This window comes from Podarcis vaucheri (genome assembly GCF_965113315.1).
Source record: "Podarcis vaucheri genome assembly, chromosome: 6".
Lineage (NCBI taxonomy): Eukaryota > Metazoa > Chordata > Lepidosauria > Squamata > Lacertidae > Podarcis > Podarcis vaucheri.
In genome coordinates, this window is record NC_138764.1 from 5,413,581 (window position 1) to 5,434,216 (window position 20,636).

General features: G+C 46.5%; 1 protein-coding gene across 1 annotated transcript; it reads left to right on the top strand.

Annotated features, from left to right (window-relative positions):
• The first annotated feature begins 2,122 nt into the window (after nucleotides 1-2,122).
• LOC309535237 (regulator of G-protein signaling 16-like) lies at nucleotides 2,123-12,470 on the top strand. The gene is made up of 5 exons (XM_082228046.1): nucleotides 2,123-2,397; nucleotides 5,301-5,393; nucleotides 6,638-6,699; nucleotides 7,456-7,622; nucleotides 8,271-12,470. The coding sequence occupies exons 1-5, from the start codon at nucleotides 2,138-2,140 to the stop codon at nucleotides 8,469-8,471; spliced, it is 783 nt and encodes a 260-aa protein (XP_082084172.1). The 5' UTR covers nucleotides 2,123-2,137; the 3' UTR covers nucleotides 8,472-12,470.
• Nucleotides 12,471-20,636: the final 8,166 nt, after the last annotated feature.

Consider the following 20,636-nt stretch of genomic DNA (forward strand, 5'->3'; position numbering starts at 1 on the left):
GGAATCTCTGGACTGGCTTATGCAAACCAGCCTGGCTGGCAAATATGTTAAGGTGGCAAAGGGGGTTGATGGGCCATCTGAGAGAAATCCTTTGGCCTGTGGAAGACAGATGTTGCCAAGGTGATGGGGTGTGTGAAGTGATGGGAAAAGAGAATTTTTAGCAACATGTTCTGAGAAGAAGAATGGGAGGGGGGAAAGACTGGAATCCATATTAGGCAGGCTGGCTGAAGGCAGGCTAGGAGCATAGCTGTCAACTTTTCCCTTTTCTTGTGAGGAATCCTATTCGGAATAAGGGAATTTCCCTTTAGAAAAGGGAAACGTTGACAGCTATGGCTGGGAGAGAGGCCTTGAACTGCATGGCTGCCCTGATGCAGGGTACGAGCTCCTCTTGAAAAGGCCACGCTGTGAGATCTCGACTCTTTCCATGCAGACTGAAGGTGTAAATAGGTGAGTAAGCCATATTTCTTAAAGCTACGACAGTCTCTGCTGTCTCTTACTCCTCCAAAGGAACACAGAAATGGATCATTGCCTATTTCAGAGTAACATTCCTGATATAAAAATTACCCCACCTCTTCATCCATCAACCCAGTTCCTTACAGTCATGTAGCCCTTAAAATGGGTTGGTTGATGCCATCCTGAGGGATTAAACTAGGTATGCTTTTTAGATAGATATACAGTGCTATTTTTCTAGAAAAAAGAGGTGCCGGAACTCACATGAACTAGGTTACATTCTAAAGAGTGCACAGTAGATATGCATACAGACAACTTATTGGGAAGGTACAATGATCACCCATAATGTTTTGTAAATGCTGGGCAGATGGCAAATGGATTGCAGATTTCATGGGGCAGGGATGGGAACCCGTGGCCCTTCAGATATTCCTGAACGACAATCCTGGTTGTCCCTGGGCATTGGTCATGGTGGATGGGCTGATGGGAGCTGGAGTCCAGCAACATCTGGAGAACTCAAATCTCCATCTCTGTCCTAGGTAAAAAATGCTCATTATTATCCCTCAGGGGAAAAGTTGAAGGGGAGAGTGGAAGAAAATTTACCAGTCAGGTGTGCCAAGGTTGCTTGGGTAGGATTTTATTTCTTTAGCTGGAACATGACATGTTTCAACACACACATGGAGGATGTTGGACAATTAATGCTTTTCCTACCCGGGAAGATGGGAGAAAAAGATGTGAACTGGGAGATATTTCCCCTCTCCTCAAAGCAGACATGCCCCATGGGGGTGTGGGGTGTCCATCCTGTGTATCTACCTGCAAGATGCTTGCGGTATGTGACAGGAAAGATGCTCTGCTGTGGAAATTCTAGGTGAGAAGTGAGGGAGTTATGGCCGCCAGATGTTGGGCTCCACCGACCATCAGCCCCTAGCTGCATGACCTGTGGCAGTAAACATCTGGAGGGCTGCCACTTTCCCATTTCCTATTGGGCCAGAGAGCATTTAAAAAATAAATACTACATATAAATAAAAGCATTTTATCACTGGGCTTATCCACAGTCACATATTTAAGAATTCACAGTGCAGCTCCCAGGATTGCACTAAACCTGCACAATATGGACACCAACTTTCTCTGGCCTTGTGGTCTGAAGCAGGTTCACTTGGAATACAGTCCTGCCACTTTTAATGAGACTTGTTTCTTCCTGGGCAGGCTTGGAACCATCACATATAAAGTACAGCAAACAGCATTCGTGACTATTTTTTCCACCATACACTAGGACCAGATTTAGGCCCTTTCTATGTCCAGCTGTCCTTTGTCAACAACAAATTGTCCCTGTTTTTTGTGTTGAATATATGCTATATGGTAATTTATGGACCTAATAGGTATCTAAAGCCATTTTATAAGTTTTTTATCTTATATTTTGGAAATGTGCATCCAGTTTTTTCCCCTTTAATTTTTTTGGGGGCCCCCAAGAGAGTGGGGCCCCAAGCTATAGCTTGTTTAGCTTATACGTAAATCCGGCACTGCCATACACTCAGTACTGAAGTGTTTATTTAATTGTGAACCTAGTCACAAAATGCGTCCTTGAGTCAATGCCCTTCAAATCAACAAATGCTAAGGCACCACAGCAACAGAAGAAGGCATATTTTATAATACAGAATTGGTCTGCTTGTTCCCCTGCCGGGAACTGTTCATGACTGCGACGCTCAAGGACAGTTCCAGTTCTTCTTGTCTAGCGGCAGGAGCTGTGCACTTGATTCCCGCTCCCTCCCATTTCCCATCAGATATAAAAGCTCCGCTTCCAGACACCAGCGCACAGAGCGCTAAACAGCAAAAGGTGCTGCTGGAGCTGCCCTCTGCTTCTCTTTTCTGCACAGCTTCAGGCAAAGCGTCTCTCTGCTTCCTCACCATGTGTCGGGGGTTAGCTTCCCTTCCTACAAGCTGCTTGGAAAGGTAAGAGGCTGGAAAATATTTGGGGCTCTTAGCAAACAACCGCTGAGTTGATAAAACAGGCGTGTGCTTTGCTTCAACATCTGTACTGATCGGGGTAACATTTGTGTACAACCATAGCTCATACTCCTATAATATCTTCTAAAGAATGGAAAAACTTTTGTTAGTTAGATGAGCAAGATCTATCACTGGCAAGGGCAGGAGGTGCGGGGGGAGGGGGGATAATTCAAACAAGCAAACAAAATAACTGCATTTATCCTGAATTTCTGTTACTCTTGTTGAGGGATGCTTCCTGGTCCGTACATACGTTTGCTTTCACTCAAAAGGAAGGCTTTTAAATGTTATAATGAAATCTTTTTCTCCAAACGATCACCTGTTTTTGCAATGCGGTTCTACAAGCCACTTCTGCAAGCAGCACTCTGCACAATTAGCATTCCTGCCACACACCACCCAGAGGGGGGTGAGCTAAGAATAGAAAGTGGCGCGCCAGGCAGTCATCTACAAACTGTCGCAGTGATGCACCAAGCGGGGAGGGACCTCTGTGTGGCTGGTTGCAGATGCACTACAGCAGGCAGGCAGCTGTCATAAGAAATCTAAAAACGGGAGACCGTGTCCGCATTGTTACGGCTAGTGCAGCAGCAAGTAAATCTGGGTCACTGAGAAGTGGTGCAAAGGAAGTTCAGGAGAGATGGTATGGAAGAAACTCAGCTTCATGCTGTTTTGAAGAAAGAGTGTGACTGTTGTCATTAGTAGCAGTAGTATTAATTTCTCTACCGTTATTGATGTAACATTTTACTTAACCGAATAATAGTGTTCACAGTTTATATTTTGACACTGGGGGAGACAACAAGAGGGGGAGGAAATAAAGAGAAATCATAAATAGGATGATTCTCTTGAGCTCAGTTTCAGCTGAGCATGACAATAGAGTACAGTGTTGAATGTCTACCTGAAAAGCAGCGCAGTGAGCAATTTCAGTTGTGACCTTCTTGAGGCAGGGACCTATCCTTTCCCCTAGTAATTGTAGAAACTCTGGCTTACTGTATTATCCACCCAAGTGAGGCAGACATATCAGTCCTTTTAATAGCAAAGAAAGAATAATACTATTGCAGGCATGCTCTTCCTGGTTTCTATACTTTGTCCAAGAATGTGGGGTTGTTGTTTTATACGTTGTTTTATACACTTTTTCCTGGAAAGCTTGAGGCATGCAAATAGAGACGTCTTTATGCACTGGTGACGGTGTTCATTCCCCCACCCCACCATCATCTGTGGTCAAGCTGTTGTGGTGCTTTAAAGAGTCAGAGACAGTGGCAGAGGAAAAAGAGTGAATGTGTTGAATCTCTGGACCTTAAATATTCCAGTTCTCTGACATAGAGCTATGAGGAATAAGAGAGACTATCAGAGGATGCCCGAACAGGAAGAGCAATCTTGCAGGGAAACATAAGAGTAGAGGAAGAGACTAAAAGGACAGCAGATGCTCCAAGCGGAAATGATTTGGTCTTTACAAAAAGTGGTTAACAAACAGTTCCATCTGCATGTTGTGATATTCCAGTCCTTTTGCATCTGAAGAGCAGGTGCCACATAACAAAATGTACCAAACAAGTGAAGAAACTGTGTCCATCAAAAATGGAGATCTTAGGTTGCACTTGCATCCCACTTGAGAGCTTCCCTGGGGCATCTGGCTGGCCACTGGGCAAACAGAATTTTGGTTCATTTGTGTGACCTTCGGATCACTTGTCAGAGCCATAGCTGGGCACCATATGTGACAATCATGACAGACTTTCCAAGAGTCCCCTGGATGATGCCAGGGATGAAGAGAAGCTGTTACAAGAGGTTCCAGTTTATTAAACAGGAAGGGCACTAGTGAATCCTTCATGTTGTAAAGGTTACACAGTTCAGATATTAACCACTGAATCTGAAGGCTAAAAATAAGCTAGCTTTGCTGCCACCTAGATCCATTGTCCATAAAAGTGGGAACTAGGTGGGAAATAAAAATCTTTTTTTAAAAAAGGGGAACTCAGGGAAAGTTGTGTAGCCATGAAAGCATGATTAACACACAGAGCCCGCAAGCACAATAAACACAATACCCAACTGCTGTATTAGAGGCCTGGAATCATTACAGCAGTCGTTGAAGGACCAAATGGCCACCCATCTGTCAAAGATGATTAAATTACTTGCATGTGTAATCCTGCCTTGCCTTCTGCATTAATGGGAATTACAGCTTGATTAGGAATTCTACATTACTGAAACGCTTGCATACCCTCACACAACAGGAATTAGTATTGTTTCTCCCTTTCTCTCTCTCTCTCTCTCCCCCCATCATATATCTCCTACATTTATTTGAACAAACATGCAACAACTCTTCTCTCCAGCCAGGGGCATAGGAAGGGGGGTGGTCTGCCCCGGATGCCCTCACTGAGGGGGGTGACATGCAGATCCCAAGTCTACCCCGAGCCGTTGGGGAAAGGGGAGGAGCTGCACCGCCTTGCCGGTGGCACCCCCCCTTTGCCCTTCATTCTGACAGCTTGGGGGAGGCTTAGGAGTCGCGGGCAGCAGCGCGCCAAATGTCCGCCCTGTGAGCAGCTCGCTCTGCCCCTGGCTGCAGGGCGCGCACACCGCTCCGGGCACCCAAGCGACTGTCCCATGCCTGGGAGCTGGGAGGGCACCCTCCGCGCCACGCCCCCCTCAGGAGCATGGATATATGCTCCGCCGCTGTCTCCAGCCCCCAATGTATATCTCTGCAAATTCACGCCAGAAGCCAAGAGCCAGTTTGGAACCAGACAGATGGTGGTTCTCCCTTGAAGCAGCTCTCTTCTTTTTAAGAAGAACACACTGCTGCCCCCTCGTGGCCACTTCTTGGTTTACCTTAAAATTCATTTTGACATTCTTCCATTCCTCTCATTCTGCAGAGCAAAGGAATTCAAGACCCGCTTGGGGATCCTGCTTCATAAACCAGATCTGGGATATAAAATTGGGAGCCTGAGCCGAAGCACAAAGCAGAGGTAAGTCATGTGCTGAAGGTAGCGTAAAAAAACAAAACCTGGTCCAACCTAGAGCACTGCTCCTGAAAGGTGCAATGGAGCAACATTAAATATATATATTAGCTCCCAAGGAATTCAGTGAGAGGGAGGAATCATAACTAGCTATCTATGGAAGAAATCTGTTCTTCAGCCATGACCCGCCCTCCTGAGTCTGAGCTGTTGCCATCCATCTGTCTCAAGAGACAACGGCATGTGCCTCTGGGCATGAGGTCAAACTGCTGTGTCAGTAGCACCCAGGTCACTTCCCCCAGGAACAAGCCTGCGCAGGGTGTCCGGAGGTCCTGGGCTGCCCAGACAACAAGACCTCGCTGAAGTGGTCCAAAGGAAAGCAGAGCAATACGTTTAGCACCAACCTGGCTGCAGAAGTTGCTGGAAGGAGGCGTACAAGACGCCATCCAACCATCTTAGGGATTCCACTCCAGATTTGTGCAGGGCTCACTCTTTAGCCTTTTCTTCTCCTGAAGATATTCCACAAGGCAGCGGAGGTTTAGGATCATAGTTTTCCTTCTCTTAGATGGACAATCTTCCCAGGTTGATGAGCCCCATCTGCCCCTCACTTCCCTTTTCAGCACGTGCAGAAACCACCGCTCAACCCATGTAGTCTGAGTAAATTCCAGTGATCCAGTGGGGTGGCTTCTGAGTGCTCAAGCTAGAAGCCAGCTTGTTCTCTGCAAGAACAAGGACTCATGTTTTCCCATACAGCTAACAAGAAATAGGAGAACTGAAGACGTTGCTTCAGCTGTTTTCTAAATACAGTGGTACCTCGGGTTACATATGCTTCAGGTTACAGATGCTTCAGGTTACAGACTCCACCTACCCAGAAATAGTACCTCGGGTTAAGAACTTTGCTTCAGGATAAGAACAGAAATCGTGCTCTGGCGGTGCAGCAGCAGCAGGAGGCCCCATTAGCTAAAATGGTGCTTCAGGTTAAGAACAGTTTCAGGTTAAGAATGGACCTCCGGAATGAATTAAGTACTTAACCCGAGGTCCCACTGTATTGTAACCACACCATGGAAACCATACAAGGTGAAATTAAGAGACAGATACATCCTTCTGCCTCCCCCCCCCCCATAAGTGGTGATGAGGGTGTTTGCTTTAGTTTAGGGTCTTTGGGCTTCTTGTCTTGTCTGCTCCTCTGCCTAAACTCTTCACCCCAACATCCCTATTGGCACCACCATGGTTTTAACATTTATTCTCCTCTCCAGATATGCCTTAGAAGAGGTGCTCGGATGGAAGGAGTCTTTTGACCACCTTCTGAGAAGCAAAAGTGAGTACGTCTTTTCACAGTCCCCAACACGTCAAAGGGAGCAGAGTTTTTCCAAAACTTGTTTTAGGAAAACACATTCCTTCCCCCCACCCATAGCTACCAAATGCATGCCTTGATTGTTCCATAATTCCTTCAAGTGTGACATGTCCTACAGTGTACTGTGCCTCAGACAGGTTCACCTCTGGGTCAGATTAATGTATGATTAAACATGCCTTTGAATGCAACGCTTGGTTTCCCCTGTCTTTTTTTTTAAAAAACGAATACCAGCCACAGGCAGCTCCATTTCATATAAGGACTACAGTATGCGGGGAGGCGTTTAACTCCCCCCCTCCCAGTGCCATTCCCCACTGCATATCTCCCCACACATTCCCAGTCCAAGCTGCTAGATCCTGCAGCTAGAGACAGATAAATAACACAGAGTGTTCTTTTAAACAACAATTCAATCCTCAGACAAGGCCCTGTGGTGGTTTAAATAATATATATACTATAGAAAAGTTAGCTGCCTATCAGTTTGCTCCAAACCTGCTGATTTGGATATATTTATAAAATATTTCCTGCCTATGCTCCAGTTCTCCCAAAATAATTTTCCTACCAATGTTCTGACCCTTGTTCGCACAAGGGTTTTATTCCTATGTCTTTTCTTTCTAAAAAATAAATAAATCCCATAGCATTATGTTAATGTCTGTAAGAAAAAGTGCATCCTTCTGTTCTCGTCACCCTCCTTCCAAACTAAACATTCCCTGTCCTCCTTCACAGGTGGCCTGGCAGCATTTCATGGCTTCCTCAAAACAGAGTTCAGTGAAGAGAACCTGGAGTTCTGGCTGGCCTGTGAGGAGTATAAGAAAACCCACTCAAAAGCCAAACTAGCAGCCAAAGCCAACAGGATCTTTGAAGATTTTGTTCAAAATGAGGCCCCCAAAGAGGTGAGTAAAATTTCTCAGTATGGTGCAATCCTTTAAAAAATAATAATAATAATACTGCATTTGCACCCTATATTTCCTCTAAGGTGCTCAAGACAGTAGACATGTTTCCTTCCCCACAATCACTCTGTTTTATCCTCACAACGAGCTTGTGAAGTAGGTTAGACTGAGAGATAGCGCAGGACACTTTGCTGCTTGAAGCAAAATGCCCCGCTGCCACCCCCCGGCCATTGCCCCCCTTGCCACCACTGCAGTCTTGCCTTGGGATATGGGGGCGGCGGCGGCATGAGGCTCTGCGATGACTTTTCCTAGAGGAAATTTTTGTTTTTATTTGTTAAATTTGTATACTGTCCTATGTCTGTAGATACAGCTTCACCGTCAGGAGGGAGGGGTGAGGCTCTGTAAGGAGCAAATCTGCCACCTCTCTGGCGTCTGCTGGGCTGAGGCAACTGCCTCACTTTGCTTCATGGGCCAGCCAGCCTGCAGCTGACCCCAAGTCCCCCTGTGCGGGTTGTGGGTCTCCCCAGTCCTCCTTCCATACTCTTAACTGCTTCACACTGGCTCGGCTAGAATGCATACAATACCTGTTGCTTTTCCTCACTGTTAAGAAACATATTGGCATAGAATTAATTGCTGCTGTGTTCCTTACAGGTGAACCTTGACCATGAAACCAGAGAGGCGACCAGGAGGAACCTCACCATTGCCAATTCTGCTTGCTTTGAAGAAGCCCAAGCAAAAACCCACACCTTGATGGAGAAGGACTCCTATCCCAGATTTCTGAAATCTGCCTATTACAGGGACCTGACAGAGCAAGCGACCAGCCACAGGACAGGCAAGCCCACACACACCTGAAGCTGCTCATTGTCACTGCTAGGACTTGTGTTGGGGGAACAGAGACAAAGAATGAACCAGGAGAGGCAGGAGCCTCAGAGGGAGGTGATAAGAGCTTTCCAGTGGTGGAGTTTAGGCTGGGCCTTTACATTGGCCAGGATGCCTGGGACCTCATATGCTTCCATACACCCAGGAGCTCTACCAAGAAAAGGCCCTCCCTGGCATCTAGGAAGGGCAGAAAACAGGCGCTCATGTGAAAAGCACCGGAGAAAATTGTGTAAGAAAGAACCTGCACTCCAAGTAGGACGAAGAAAGCAGAAGGGAAGGCGAGAATTGAGGGGCAGAGAACTAGAAAGGTTGAATTCCTCCCTAAAACTGTGTATCATCCTCGTGTTCAATGTTATGCACCTGTGCACCCATCCGCATGCATCAGACTCTATCTGCTTTCAGAATCCAGTATCTGCACTTGCAAAACACAGACGACAAACTGTATCTAGCACACAGGGGTTTGAAATCTCCAGCTACCGCATGACAGTTCCAGAAGCACACAGCTCTCTGCATGTTTGTACACCAACCAGCTGAAGAGTCAAGACTTAGCATCCTTAACACTGCAGGTGTTGCTTTGCCTTTGTGCCCAGAGGAATGCTGCATCTGCATATCTGCCTTCTGCCATGATGGGCAAACTTCCTTCCAGTGACATCTGCAGAAGCCAACAAATTCTGTGAACATTATAAGCAATCTTGGGTGACATGCCCCATTTTTTAATGGTTTCCCATTTATTGTTAATTATTACAGTGATTGTTAATAATTATTTATTTAGATAGGGCATTTAATGAGCACAGCACTTTCGACACAGGTACAAGTCACTGCAGCAAGGGGCCTGCAAATGATATCTCCGCTGATTTCACAATACCTATAAGACTACATTGACACGTGGCATCAGCAGAGAGGTAAAGAAAAAGAGAGAGTGGGAAACAAGACTAGACTGGCCTTGCAAATATAAGTCTGCAAAAGTTATTAATTCCTCACCCCTCCATGAAAAAAACAACTACTACCCTGGTGGTCCAAACAAAACGTGTTACAGAGCATTCTGCGCCTGTTTACTTGAAAGAAAGTCCCGCTTTTTTAAATGGGACTTGCTCCCAAATAAGTGTGCATGTGTATAGGTTTGCTGTCTCAATCATGTGCAGCACAGTTGACAGCTTGAAAGGGCAGGGGAAGAGAAACTTTCTAGTGAACACACCCTTCCCTGCCTGAAGATTATTTTCTTTTATAAATTGTATTTTTGCATTTTCAATTTTACAAGAATAAACAAAAGAAAGATACACACTCAAACAGAAACATACTATAAAATCCCCATTGATTTCCCTCCCTTTGTGAATCATAAGATTTTCCCTCTGCATCTCTTCCATAACTCTATTCTTATAAGTCCTCTATCAATCCATAGCTCAAATTTTTACTTCAAGTTTTCTGTCAGTCCTACCAATGAATTTGTTTACAATAGTTTTTCAAATAGATTATATACTTTCCCCATTCCTTATTAAAATCAGCCTCTTCCTGGTTTCTAATTCTTCCTGTAAGTTTTGCCATCTCAGCATAGTTCATCCATTTTATCTGCCATTCTTCATTGGTCAGAGTTGTACCATCTTTCCATCTCTGGGCTACCAGAATCCTTGCAGCCGTGGTCGCGAACATAGATAATTTCATCTGGTCCTTTAGAATCTCGGCACCTAAAATTCCTAAAAGAAAAGCTTCTGGTCTCTTAAGAAAAGTTATTTTCAGCATTTTGTTCAGGTCGTTATATATCATTTCCCAGAAGTCGTTTACCACCTTACATGACCACCATATATAATAAAAGGTGCCCTCCTTCTCTTCGCATTTCCAGCATGTTTTAGACTTTGATTGTACATTTTAGCTAATTAACTAGGAGTTAAATACCAACAACACATTATTTTCATATAATTTTCCTTCAGAGTGTAACATGCTGTGAATTTAAACTTGTTGTCCATAATCTCTCCCATGCTGCTAACTCAATATTGTACCCCAAATCCTTCACCCAGTGAATCATCATGGATTTGACCTGTTCATCTTTTGTTTGCCAATATTATTCTTACTCATAATCACAGGTGACCAGGTGACTAGGTATTTGCAGTCCTTGACCAAAATGCAATCAGGGAAAGTTAAAAGGCCCAGCAGGGATGAAAAGCTGTCTGATTCACAAGCGACTTACTGCAGACCAGTCTCATTTAAATTCTGAAAATAGAATAAATGGAGATTATTTGGGGAATATTAAAACACTGTTCAATTGTAGCCTCATCTCCAGTGCAAGACCTGTTGAAACTGATAGCAATCGTGCATGTGGAACTTCCAATATTCCAATTTTGTAGGGCTATATGTACAAGAGACGTTTCCAGTGAATTGTGCCCGTAGACTGACAGGTTTGGAGGAAGGACATTTTGAAAAAGGAGACAAGGAAAAACCCGGTAAATGAAGAATGATGTGAATGGGCAAACAAAGGCAAATTCTGCTGCTAAAGCAGTACACACAGAACAAAGATATATGGTTAAATCATGTTAGCAAGTTAGTAGGCCCATCGTAACTTAATGCATATAATAGAATGGAAGGTGGGTGCAGGAATGGCCCTGTCATTCAGCAGGGCAGACACTATGAGATTTTACTGATCCAACTTGTGTAATGGATAGACAGGATCCTGGATTACAACTGAGAAGGGGCACAGGCTCGCAGTCATTGAATCCCTGCTCATTTGTACTTCCATACATCTTGTAATGTACACCAGCTAGAATTGTACGCGCAAGATAACACTGGCAGCAACAGAATGTGCCACACCTGGCTGAACAATTGTACGCCAGGTAGTTTGTTAAAATCAGCCCTGACGCCCTGCCTTGCTCATTTGACAAACTGCGAAATACCAAGCAGAGTATTTGTTCACAACAGAAACCTATCTAGACTTATGTGAATTAAGTACTGGAAGTAGCTGAGAAAATAAACAGTCAAACTGCAACTACTGAGCAATTTACTGGGCTGTTTCTGCTGCTGCTGCTAGTAAAGCTTTCAAATACCAGTAAGATCAGTTTATGCTTTTCTTTCATTTACCCACAAGCAACATTTCCCAGAGCAGATGCACCCTGAGCCAATAGCAAAAGCCTCTTGCATGCGGCACTCACTTGGCAGAGACCATATCCTGAGGTTCTTATTCTGGTTTTGATTAACCTTATTCAGACAAACTCCTGTTGACTTCTGTGAAGTGTTGTCTGAAAAGGAGACATGATGCAGTTTTCCTTCTGAAGTCTATGGTTAAAACCTCCCTCCATGGACTTCACTGGTGAAAGAACAGTATATGTATATATATATAAAGTTATATAAGCCAAACCATGTTTACACAAACTTTTCTTTTTTTAAAAAAACCCAATGCTACTTTTGTGGGTCTACTTGGGATGAACTCTTTACTGCTGCAGTGTTTGCATGCCATGGTGATTTAACCATCAATCTGACTGAATGCCAAAATAAATATTCTTCAGCAGCAAAGGAGGGTGGAGGATATGAATTTGAAAAATGTGCTCTACCCAGTTCTTTGCATTATTCTGTTTCGCACAGCTGCCATGCTGCCCCTTTATTGTTGGTTTTCTTGAGAAGTTCTACAAAACATAAAGCATTTCTTAATGCTGAACCACAGATGAGAAATTGTGAGATGCCTGTCTAGTGGTAGGTGATTCCACCAGCAAACCAGCAATGAAGTGACCACACCTTTGCAGCCCAGTTTAAAACCTCAGGATGAAATGTACTGTCCTATTGCTGAAGTTAGCCTGGCCAGAAGTCTAAGAGAAGATGAACTGGAATTCTCCCCGAGGCCAGAGCTGCTTTAATATTTATTATTTATTTACAACTGGAACTTATTCCGGTTCTTTCAGTGTGAATGACTGAGATACTACGTTGTGGATTCAAGAATGTTATAATGTTGTTGTTATAATATTATTTGAAAATAAATCAGTTACAAAACCAGTGCAATGGAAATCTGTTTCATATTGGCCAGGGAGGAGGAAGGGGTGGGAGGAAAGGGGAGGTGGGGAGGACAGCATCTGCATGATATAATTTGGAAGAAACATTTATTCAAACATAAATAAAAATAATATTTACTGTATTTCAGAGTAAGGAAAGCTGGTTGTTTATTGATGGGACACACTGAGCATAAATCGAAAGTAACTGGTGACGGGATTGGAAGTCTAAGGGTGAAATCCTTTAGGTCCAGTCCTTTATAATATTGCCCAGATTACTGAAAAGCCTCCGTGTCACTGCTTTTAGATTGAACTGAAACCCGACCATGTTTTTTTTAGAAAGGAAGGTGCATCCTTTGTACAACGACTATGAATGGAAAAAACCAACCAGACCCTAAATGTTGTGCATAATACAACTAAGTACAAATCTTAAGAAAACACAACAGACTTTGATTTTGTTGTGGGTTTGCAGGGGACAAAGATCCCCTAAACTTCCTGAGTGCCAGGTTCTCCCCATAATTTCTGAAGTTAGTAAAGGTGGGGTTTGAAGTCAGAAGCTTTGCGCAGAGAGGTGGATCAGGTGATGGCAGAGTCTTTACCCTGACAAAAGGTGAGACTTGTAGCATCAGACAAGAAAGGGGGAGGCTATCAGGACTACAGGGGGCATGATGTCACCACAGGAAAAAGTGCTTTTTGCAAGATGCTTTGAAAGGGAAGGTGCTGCAATCAGAGTAGTAGTAGTTATTATTATTAATTGAATTTATATACTGCCCTATACCCAAAGGTCTCAGGGCGGTTCACAGAAAAGTTCAACATAAAATGCACAATATATATACCGGGTAATCAAAATAAAAACAACAACCCACCCCCCAAAGAAACACATTGTAATGTGGTAGGGACATTTGTTAAAGATAAATAAAACTAATATTTACTGTATTACAGAGTAAGGAAAGCTGGGTGTTTATTGATGGGACACATTGGGGGATTACAGGGGATGTGATGTCACCACACGGAAGTGTTTTTTGAAAGTGAGGTTTCCAGGGTGGCGAGGGGCATACTAGAAGCGGCAGGGGACGGCTTGTTTTCTGCAAAGGTTTTCTGGGAAGGAGGCAGAACTCCAGGCAGCAGTGGCTGAAAGAGGCTGCGCTGAGAGACCTTGAACCACGGCTGGCTGCTGCCTATGAGAGGAGAAACGAGGGCATTCCTGAGGAGTAATGTTCGGCACCCTCTCAACTGAAAGTTATAAAATTGACTATTAAGAGGAGCAATGCCCATTGTTAAGCAAAGTATCATAGAATCGAAGAGTTGGAAGGGGTTCCAAGGGCCATCTAGTCCAACCCCCTGCAATGCGGGAGGGGTAGCTAAAGGAATGGTGACCTGTCCTCCATTGTGACACGTCCCCCTGCTGACTGACTTGGCAGGGAACTTTGGGAAGAGCAACCATTCCAGGCCAGGTAGTTAGAGAGAAAGCAGCTCGTTGGTGACAAATCGGAGATGTTTCCTGAGGGATTGAAGAGTCTGTCTTCTGCTCAAGTGTATGTAGGATTTCCAGTTCTTTTTGCGTTCTGCTTGTTTCTATCCCTCAAGATTTAGAAAAATAAGGGATCATGTCTTGGTTGGATTATTTTCTGACTTTCCCCCTGTTCTTCCCTGGGTTTCACAGGCTGCTGTCCTGCTGCTGCCGAGCACCAAAATCCCACCCCCTGGTCTGCAAGGAGGAGGAGGAAGAGACGTCACGGTGATGAAAAACGAAAAGGCAACACTCGTGAAAGTCAGTTATCAATGTGCATGGCACATAGTTGGTGACAAATCAGATATGTTTCCTGAGGAGTTGAAAAGACTCTCTTCTTCTCAAGTGCAAGTAGGATTTCTAATTCTTCCTGCATTCTGCTTCCATCATGATCCATCAAGATTTAGAAACATAGGGAACCATGTCACGGTTATTTTTAAAAGATTGTCCTCAGGGCCACCACAGATGCTTTGAGGGAAATGGCTTCCCTCTCCCTGGTGGGCATCATCACAAGAAGAGCACCTTATTTGATGGTCTTTTTGACAAGATGCCCTCCTCCGTGGATCCAACTCCTTGCTGCACTCTTCATTAGAGGTTCGTGACAGCAAGTTCAGTTGCCAGATACCCCACATTCAGTGCAGAGATAGAGAGGATCAAGGAAGTGGCTTGCGTTATTCTCCCTTCCTGTCTTCCTCATCCCATCCCCGAACTCTTCTTGAATCAGGGAGCTGCCTCCCCCCATCCCAGTGATCCAGATTCTCTCTGGCCTCCCTGTTCCTCAAGAACAAAGATCACCATCTCTCACCATCTATATTGGCATCGGTGGCATCCATCCGCTGGTCGCTTGGTCTTACATTAGTTGTTTCCACCTTCACTAAAGATTCCTTCTGATCTTCATAACCATCACTTCATCCTCCCATTTCTCTTCCAATATCTCTTCCTCCTCCTCCTTGTAGACCAGGGGATGGATCTTTGACACGTGGCAGCAGGAGACCAGCAGCTCACGCAGCCAATCTTTATAAACTAATCTAACCATGACATGGTTCCCTACGTTTCTGAATCTTGAAGGATAGTAAAAGAAACAGGATGCAGAAGGAATTAGGAATCCTACTTACACTTTATATGAAGAAAGTCTCTTCATTACACCAGAAAACGTATTTCCTTTCTCACAAACTACCTCCTCAAACTAAATATGCTCATCTTTAATTTTATAGTCCCTCTCCTCTTTTGTCCAGTTCCGCCCCTCCTTTCGCCGCTTTTCTTTTCTTGATTCTCCAATTAGTCCAGCCATTTCTCCTAGACCACGCTACACCATCTTTGCCATCTTTATAGGTTAGTGTTTAATATAAGTTCAATATTAAAAGTGTTGTTTTTCCCAGTAACTTCCACTCTTTTACCACAAACAGCGCTGACAATCCAAGTCTTTTAACTCAGTCTCTTTCGCTGGGCTCACGCCACTTCAAAGTAAAAAACAAGTTAAGTCCTTGAATTCCGCTTCTTTTAATGGGCTACTACTGCTGCTGCAGAGTGAAATTTGAATCTGTCTTCCTTTTCTTACTGGTACTTGTTAGAGAAATCTTCGCTTGTGGTTATGTATAATGAGAAAGATTTCCAATATATTTAAGATAAAATCTCCCGTTCTTTACTCTTTATGTGCTAGTCTTTTGGGTCTGTTTCTGAGCAGTTCACTTTGTATAAATAAGTCTCACAGACCCTCTTCTCCTCAAGCTCTCCTTGTTAGCTTAGTCCAGTAATTAAGGGGATGGAGAAAGTGAGAGATTTTGCTGCCGTTCTTACCGTTTGGGACTTGGAGGCTTGCTGCTGAGGATTGCTTGTGTCCTTGCGTCTAGGTACTCTCTGTACCACAGACTGTCTCACCGGAGTGGTGCATGCTCTAGTTATCTCCCGCTTGGACTACTGCAATGCGCTCTATGTGGGGCTACCTTTGAAGGTGACCCAGAAACTACAACTAATCCAGAAAGCGGCAGCTAGACTGGTGACTGGGAGTGGCCCTCGAGACCTACATTGGCTCCCAGTATGTTTCCGGGCACAATTCAAAGTGTTGGTGCTGGCCTTTAAAGCCCTAAACAGCCTCGGCCCAGTATACCTGAAGGAGCGCCTCCACCCCCATCGTTCTGCCTGGACACTGAGGTCCAGCGCTGAGGGCCTTCTGGCGGTTCCTTCCCTACGAGAAGCCAAGTTACAGAGTAGTGGTGCCTGCCCTGTGGAACCCCCTCCCACCAGATGTCAAAGAGATCAACAGCTACCTGACATTTAGAAGACATCTGAAGGCAGCCCTCTTCTGGGAAGCTTTTAATGTTTGACAGACTATTTTATTTTAATATTTTGTTGGAAGCCGCCCAGAGTGGCTGGGTATAAATCATAAATTATTATTATCATATTATGATGATGACTGTGAGGTGTTACAAGTCATTAACTTCAAGCCACACTGCCATGCCTTTGAAGACACAAACCATCCCAGCTTTTCAGAGCCAGCTATTATGGCTTCTTTAATCTTTGTTTATTGCTCCACCATGTGGCTGATTCATATAAAGCACTGACTTTTACATATCTCTTGACCTCTAATTGCAAGAAGATCTCGTTAACTTGGATTATAATCTTTATAAATTGGAGTTGTGGAGCAGGTCCTCGAGAGTGGGGGGGGGGCCTCCCACCATTCCTCCTCAGTCCAGCCCCTGACAACCATGTGGGTTACGGCGTCGAGGGCTCATTTTGTGGGGCGATGTGAAACGTAGTGTTTTCACCCCCAAACCTTGCAGGGGGCATTCTCTGGGTGTTTGGAGTGAATCGGACAACGTCTGACTTTTGGAGAAATTGGGATCCCTTGAGCTAGGGCGCCAAAGGCTCATTTTTGGGGGTGCCATGAAATGTGGGGTTTTCCCTGCCAAACATTTCAGGGGGCCTTTAGCAGGTGTTTGCCGTTGCTTTGTTGTGAAACCTAAGACATCGGGTTTTCAGTGAAATCGTGGCCACCATAGCTATTCTGACAGATGATTTGGCCTGTCACCCTTGTGTGGAAGTAAAGGATGAGATCCCCCTACTACTCCGCCTGGGGTCTCCAATGTGGTGCACCCAGCCTCCACTCACACTATTCCTATGTTGGGAAACTTGGGGGTGGTTTGTGGGGATGTTATGTACTGAGTTGAATAGGATCCAAAATGCAACAGTCTGATTGGTCCTAGAACAATAGGATCCAACATGCAGCAGTCTGATTGGTCCTAGAACAATGCAGCAGTCTGATTGGACCGCAGGAGCCACTCATTCCAGCTCCAGGTGGAAGTGAATCCACAACCTGATTGGACTACAGGAGAATCCCAGAATTAGCCAATCACGTGCAGCCCATTGTGTAAATAATGTATATAAAGCAGATATTGTGGGGGAACTTTCATTCCTCGCTACTATGAGCTGAATATAGAGCATGAAATCCACTCTCGACTCCGAGTATATTTCAGGGGAAGAGCTGTTTGGGATATTTCCTGCTTGTGAATTATTGGGTGTGTGTGTGTGTGTGTGTGTGTGTGTGTAAAACACATGCCTAAAGCTTTCAATCTGGGGTGGGCATGGAAGTTCCGAGGTGCTGCTCCAGGTGCCAGTAAGTCTCCCATTTTCAACCTCTTCCTCCTCCATTGCACTGGATAAATGTACCTTTACAGAGCAAAATATCCTTTCGAATTATACACCCAGCACATGGAACCTGACAAAGGGGCAATTTTTTCATTGATTATTACATTGATGACCCTGTTCTTCCTTGGGTTTCTGAAGCTGCACCGGTTGCTGGCCTCCTGTTGCCCCCCTCCCGTCCACCCCCTGGTCTACATGAAGGAGGGGGAGGCTGAAGAGGTTAGGGTAAGTGTCAGAGCTGCCACCCAGTCCCAGCTCACATAGGACCAAGTCCGCCAGCATTCACTTTATAAGAGTCTTTATTAAGTTACAGGTTTCATTTCCGAACTGCAGCGTGCAGCTCTACACCTTCTGCCCTAGGTCGGCGAAGACCCGTCTGAGTCCCCGCCTCTTGCACACCAGCTTAATACCCTAGCCTTGCTCCACCTCCTTCGCCTCTCCCTACGTCTCTGGGTCCTTCTGCCCCCCTGGGCCTCCTCCCTTCTACTCTCCTCTGACGCTGACCCCCCTGATCCTTCTGCCTCCTTGCGGCGGGCTTTGGGACCTGGCTCACTCTCCGGGCTGCTTACTGCTCCAGCTTCCGCTGCATTTGAACTTGGCGCGCGCGCCCAACTCTCTACTTTCCTCTTAACCGTTGCCTCGCTCTCTGAGGAGGGCGTGACCACCCCTGACTCGTGCCCTCCCTCCTGCTGACAGCCTCCGGAACCCGATGCCTGGCTACCTTCCTCCCTGCTGCTCTCAGTCTTGAGCGTGGGTCCCGACTTCCAGCTGCTGCCGCCCTCAGTTATGAGCGTGGGTCCCGACTTCCAGCTGCTACTCTCTGAATCTCCTCTGTTCCCTTCCTCCTGGGGTGTCCCCCCGGAACCCCCCCTTGCTCTGCTCACTGGGGCTCCCTTTTGGGAGTCCTCTGACTCACTGCTTAGGCTTGGAGATCTCGGGTCGTCATCATCACTCATTTTCCCTTCGGATTCCTCCCCCTCGCTCTCTGCTTCCTCCCTTCTCTGCGTCTCTGCTCCTGAACCCCTGACAGTAAGGAAAGATGGAAAGGCAACACCTGGTCGGCACTGCGTGGGCTGCCAACCAGACCCAGTCTCCCACTTGGATCTCTTCGCCAACCCGCCTGTGCTTGTCAGCTTGCACCTTGTAGGCGTGCTTAGCTAGCTCCAGCTGCCGTCTGAGTTGATCGTGTACCGCCTGCAACTCTGACGCGAACGCGTCCGCCGTCTGTGGTTCTCCGTCCCCCACTCTCTCCCGTCCCGGGAAGGTTCTGGGATTCCTCCCATTGTTGGCGAAGAACGGCGTCACCCCTGTGGACACGTGCTTCGTGTTGTTGTAAGCGAACTCGGCGAGCGGCAGGTAATCCACCCAGGTCGCAGGTTGTTGATTGGCATAGCATCTCAGGTACTGCTGCATGATGGCATTGACCCTCTCTGCTTGCCCGTTGGTCTGCGGGTGTCTTGCTGATGCCAGATCGACCTTGACATTTAGAAAACTCATCAGCTTCTGCCAGAAATTCGAGACGAACTGGCGCCCGCGGTCGGACAGGATAGACCGCGGCAGACCATGCACTTTGAACACGTGATCTATGAACAGTTTGGCGGTTTGTTCCGCCGTGGCCACCTTCGCACACGGAATGAAATGTGCCATCTTGGTGAACAAGTCCACCACCACTAGTACAGCTGTCTTGCCTCTCGAGCTGGGTAGATCCGTAACAAAGTCCAGGGCCACCCTCTCCCACGGTTCAAACGGCGTTTGCAGCGGTTCCAGCAGTCCCGCCGGTGGTTTGTGCACCGGTTTGGCCCTCTGGCAGGTGTCGCACCTCGCAACGTAGTCCGCGACTTCCCCTCTCAGTCTGGGCCACCAAAAGTCCCTTGCGACTAATTCCACCGTTTTTTCCGTGCCAAAGTGCCCGGCCGTGGGTGCGTCGTGCAGCTGCTGCAGTACCCTGGCGCGAAGTTCGTCTCCCGGCACGTAGATGGCCCCTTTACGTAAGAGCAAGCCGTCTCGTATCTGGAACTCGTCGCCCCTCGCCGTGCCCTTGTGCACCTCTGCCATCTTCGCCTGCGCGAAGGAGTCGTCCTGCAACGCCCGCCGCACCGCATCCAGGTCTACTGTGGCTGAAGCGCACGCCCACGCTGTTGGCGCGAAGATGTGCATGGCTGCCGCTGGCGTCGCCTCTTCGAGGTATTGCGGTTTGCGGGACAGTGCATCCGCCATGACGTTGGTGTCGCCTGGGACGTACTCTATTCGGAAATTGAAGTTAGCAAAGAACTCCGCCCAACGTATCTGCCTCTGGTTCAGGAACTGAGCCGTGCGCCAGTGCTCCAGATTCTTGTGATCCGTGCAGACCTGCACCGTGTGCTTGGCGCCGATCAGGAAGTGCCTCCACGCCTTGAAAGCTGCATGAATGGCCAGCAACTCCCTGTCCCAGATGGTGTAGTTCTGCTCCGACTTGCTGAGCTTTCTGGAGTAGAACGCTCCCGGCCTCCAGACCCCCTGTGGGTCCCTTTGCAGCAGGACAGCTCCCACTGCTCTATCGGACGCGTCTGTCTCTACCCGCATCGGTCTGCTGGGGTCGATATGCAGCAGTTGCTCTTCCGACGCGAAGAGACGCTTGAGTGCCTGAAAGGACTGCTCCGCCTGCTCCGTCCAGATGAATTTCTTTTTCTTGGAGCTTAGCGTGTCCGTAATGGCCGCCGTCTGCATCGCGAACCCCTTGATAAACTTGCGATAGAAGTTGGCGAAGCCGACAAACCGCTGGACCTCCTTCCGGTTGCGCGGGCTCTTCCAATCCAACACCGCACGAACCTTGGCGCTGTCCATGGCTAGCCCCTTGTCCGACAACTTGTAACCCAAGAAATCCACCTCCGTCGTGTCGAACTGGCACTTCTCCAGTTTGGCGTACAGTCTATGCTGCTGCAGCCTCTTCAGCACCTCCCGAACATCTTGGTCATGGGCTTGCTGCGATTCGGAGAATATCAGGATGTCATCCAGAAAGCAGACGCACTTCTTGTAAAGGAG